Consider the following 4327-nt stretch of genomic DNA (forward strand, 5'->3'; position numbering starts at 1 on the left):
TAATACTCATCCTATTCTAATGAGTAAAATGTATTAATTAACTATTAAGTATATAGTCATAAAGAAATTTGAATTGGTTTAATAATATGAATTGAACCCATCAATCAAAATGCATAAAGTATTTAAGTTCTCCAGCTTACATAAAAGAAAAGGAAATATCTAAGGAAATAGGTTCATAAAACCATAATATAATAGATAAAATTAAACCATAAACCATGAACCATCAAGATCACTCGGAGGGGTCAGGGCACTTGAAGGCCAACTTTATGCTGTCAACTGCCGAGGAAATGAGAGAGGTGACAATTTCCACGGATTCCGGTTCGATGTTCTTCGAATAACACATAACTTGGAAAGCCACCGTAACGAGTGAACCGTTGGGCGGCGCAACATTTCTCGAAGTCGAAGCTCCTCCGAAATCCATCCGCATGCATTCCGGATTTCCGTCTTTAGATATGATAAACCCTGATGGAAGAACAGTCTTCGGCCATGGCCCATATAATTCTCCATTAAAATCATCCCGATCAATAGGAGCATAAACTACAACAGCACCAAGAGGATCCACAAGAGTCTCTTGGATCACACGCACATTGTTTTGAGATTCAATGTTAGGCTGCAATATATAATATAATATCATATGATATCAATATTGCAAAAAAATATTGTCAAATGGATTAATTAATTGTTGTGTTATTGGATCTTATATTTACCTTAATAATAGAGATTGAACTATCAAGTTGATCTCCAAATTTAATGCGAGCAGTCTCTTGCACTGGTTGTTGTCCATAGCAGATAACATCCCACTAATAATTAAAAGATTTAAATTTTAATTACAAAACATTTATTAATAGAAAACACAACAAATGATGATCAATCAATACCTGAGTTCTTATGTTAACATTCTGTAAGTAATCGAGAATCATTTTACATGAAGCGTCAAGCCGAAACGAGGTAGCAGCGTTGATGATCATGCTATTGGATGGGTTAGTGTTTTCTTGATCCCGGATTAAAGACAGACAAATTCCTTTGTCTTTAAGGTCAGGCATTTCCAGTTTGTCTCTCTTGCTCATGTTTGCGCAGAATTTCCTCACCATCTTGTTGCTTATTCTCATTATACATTGTATTTCTTCTTGGGCCATGGCACCTAGCACTAAAGATATAATGTAAACAGATTAATTTCATTCTATTTAATTTCTTAATTAAAAAAAAAATAAAGAAAAGAGATAAGGATAATATATATACCACCTCCAAGGTTTTGTTGGGAACCATGATCAAATTGCTTCTTCAAGATGTTATTATAAGAATCAATCCTATGAAAAGACCTTGAAAGTATCTGGACCCATCTATCTGCATGGAAGGCCAATCCCCCAAAGATAACATCTTTATAAAGAAGATGAATTGGGTCCTTGTCTTGATCAATTTCAACATGTTCAATCCATGTCACCTACCAATTACAACATTAAAAGGGAATCATTTCATTTTCAAATAATCTTCATTCATTAATTAATTAAACAGTACTATACCTGAGAGACTCCAGGAGAAACATCCTTAATTATGCAGCCGGAAGGGCACCTCCATGCCCGACAGGGGGAATCCAGTTGAAAATTGGTATTATTGAAGTCATGAGACACTTCAACTATTAGCCACGTTCCTTCAGTGACCTTTTCACAGAAGCGAACAAAGTAGAAGTCTCTTGGAACCATGGATGCAGTTGACAATTGTATTTGCTCATATTCCTGCATATATATCCAAACATGACACATATATATATATCAAACCGGGTATATATGTCATCAATTTTAATCAATATATATGGCGAGTTTTTTGTACCAATTTTAGAGCCCCGACTTGGCGAGGCAATACTTGATTTCCATAGTCATGGATTGTGAAGGCATTTGTTATGATGGTAGGAAAAAGATATTCTACCCTCATTTTCTGAAAAAAAAAAAAAAAAAAAAAAGGTGATAAATATGAATAAAAACATAGTAGTATTATAAGAATTTTTAAATAAAAAAAAATAAGGACTAACCGAATCCATTAGCATCTGAGCCACTCTAAAAGCACTCATGTTCAAGGATGCTTCATATTTTGATGATTCAATGCGAGTACGCAATCCATTATCACGGTGATTTTTGCGGATATTTCTATTCATGAGTGTTACTTCGTATATCTCCCTATTAATGATACATCTTCCGTCCGACACATCTTTTACCCAAAACGGCTCGTTTAGATGAAATAGGCACATTAGCTCATCCCTAGCCAGCCTGACTGTTTCTGTCATGTTCAACATCTCAAAATCTAAATGCTGGTTCATATTTGTATTAACAGCAATCAAATTTCCATTAGCAACGATAGGAGCATTAGAGACGATATGATTGACCGGTTCCATTGATGACTGTCCTATACATGCTCCACTTCTCGAGTACACATGCGACCTTTGCATTGAGAGGTTCTCAGCTTGTAGCATTTGGTTTTCCTCTTGGGGTGTTGACGATTTCTTCTTCTGCATACAAATATTTAGATACTAAAAGACTTAGTAATTTTGTGAAAGGAAAAGAGGCTCATATTACATACCTTGTCATCATTCTTTCAAATCAATTGAATGCAAATCATATCCATTTATAGTAGGTTATTTAAAAATATTACAAATTACGATAAACAAGATATATAACGCACTAACCAACTGATGCCCAAATAATATCATTCATAAACATAAAAAGATATACTAACTCTATTGAAACATATACTAAATCTATTGAAACATATAATTATATGAATTTTTTGAGTTATGTACCTTAAGAGCAGTTTTCTTGTTTTGGAACCAGGACTTTACTTGATTTGGTGTGAGTCCAATCTCCCTTCCGATTCGACAACGATCATGTTCGCTCGGATGTTGATGTTGATTGAAGAACCTTCAATTTTAAAACCCATAAAAAATAAGTATTCATTTATATTTACTTGGAATAAAAAAAAGAGAAATAAAATAATATATATTAAAAAAAGTCAATTCCTTGTATGTGTGTTGTGCTTCAACATTTTTTTCTTTAATAACTCTTTACATGAAGAATTTCATTCATGTGTTTGAGTAATTTTGTCAAACCAAAACCATATTAAATGATTCAATCTTTGAAAAGTTATTAAATTATTGAATTTTAAAATAATTCCTTTATTACAATAATTTGTAATTAATTAATTTATAATAAAGGAAAAACAATCAAATTGATAACTCCATTAATTTAAAATAACAGTACTTTCTTGACAAGAGATTTACAATAAAAAAGGAATTATGTATATAATAATATTAAATAATTTAGATGTGTTACAATTTTTTTAAAGAATAAAATCATTCATTAATACCACAATTAATAACACAATCGACAAAAATGTAACGAGAAATTGATCATTGTTAATCAAGTTTTGAAACATTAAAAGATATGAATTTGTCGTATCCTCGTAGTCTCATGATTAATTTAGAATCAATAAATTTAATTTTTAAAAAATAAATTGTAATGATATATAAATCTAAGATCTATAATAGATCAAAGTTACCCTATCATAAAAAAACAAATCTTAAAAAAAGGTATTAATTAAAATAAAAATAGAGTTTTCGATCCAATCAACTAAACTTGATTTAAAATAAACATGTGATTGAATTTAAATAAATAAATTAACCAAACTATTCTAGATTTATTTATTAAATCAAGGAATAGACGATAAAAAATGAGAAATAAGTATTCATACCTTTCAAGCATTTGAATCTGATACGGACTATGCCGATAATTAGACCATATCCGCCTTCTTCGTGAGGACTCTGGAACATCTGCTTCATTCCTGTCTGAAGTCATCTCTTTTTCTCTTCTTTCAAAATGTGTGATAGAATTATTGATTATCTTCCCTTTATATATAATTATTTTCTCTTTTAAAATGATATTTTTTTTATTGTTATTACTTTTTCAATTAATATAATAAAAATAAAAGTAAAAGTGACATCATTTAAAGAAATAAAATATTAAAAAATTAGAAGATTGTAATTTTACAGGTAGGATATTTATTAATATGACAAAGATAAACATATGTAATTGACTATATTATATTAATCACCAAAAACATAAAAATTAATCAGTAAGTTATTTTAAAATTAATTAATTTTGACAATTGTGTAACAGGTGTCACAAAGTCTTTTATGGGGTGTAATAACCAACATTAATTTTTGAAATTTAAATTAATACCAAGATTATATAATCTTAGTGAAAAAGTAAATTAAGCACTTATCTTCTAAATCTTCTGTAGATTGTGTAAATTAATTATGACATAAGAGCAAGACTATAAT

The 4327-nt window shown here is 30.1% G+C and overlaps 1 protein-coding gene across 1 annotated transcript; it reads right to left on the bottom strand.

The window, feature by feature from the left end:
- Positions 1–229: 229 nt before the first annotated feature.
- LOC124909903 (homeobox-leucine zipper protein HDG8-like) lies at positions 230–3842 on the bottom strand. The gene is made up of 11 exons (XM_047450532.1): positions 3739–3842; positions 2792–2909; positions 2678–2680; positions 2572–2583; positions 2027–2500; positions 1828–1932; positions 1521–1733; positions 1243–1441; positions 879–1147; positions 708–800; positions 230–610 (listed from the first exon to the last, which is right to left on the bottom strand). The coding sequence occupies exons 1-11, from the start codon at positions 3840–3842 to the stop codon at positions 230–232; spliced, it is 1971 nt and encodes a 656-aa protein (XP_047306488.1).
- Between the last annotated feature and the right edge of the window lie 485 nt (positions 3843–4327).

This window comes from Impatiens glandulifera, chromosome 7 (assembly GCF_907164915.1).
Source record: "Impatiens glandulifera chromosome 7, dImpGla2.1, whole genome shotgun sequence".
Classification (NCBI taxonomy): domain Eukaryota; kingdom Viridiplantae; phylum Streptophyta; class Magnoliopsida; order Ericales; family Balsaminaceae; genus Impatiens; species Impatiens glandulifera.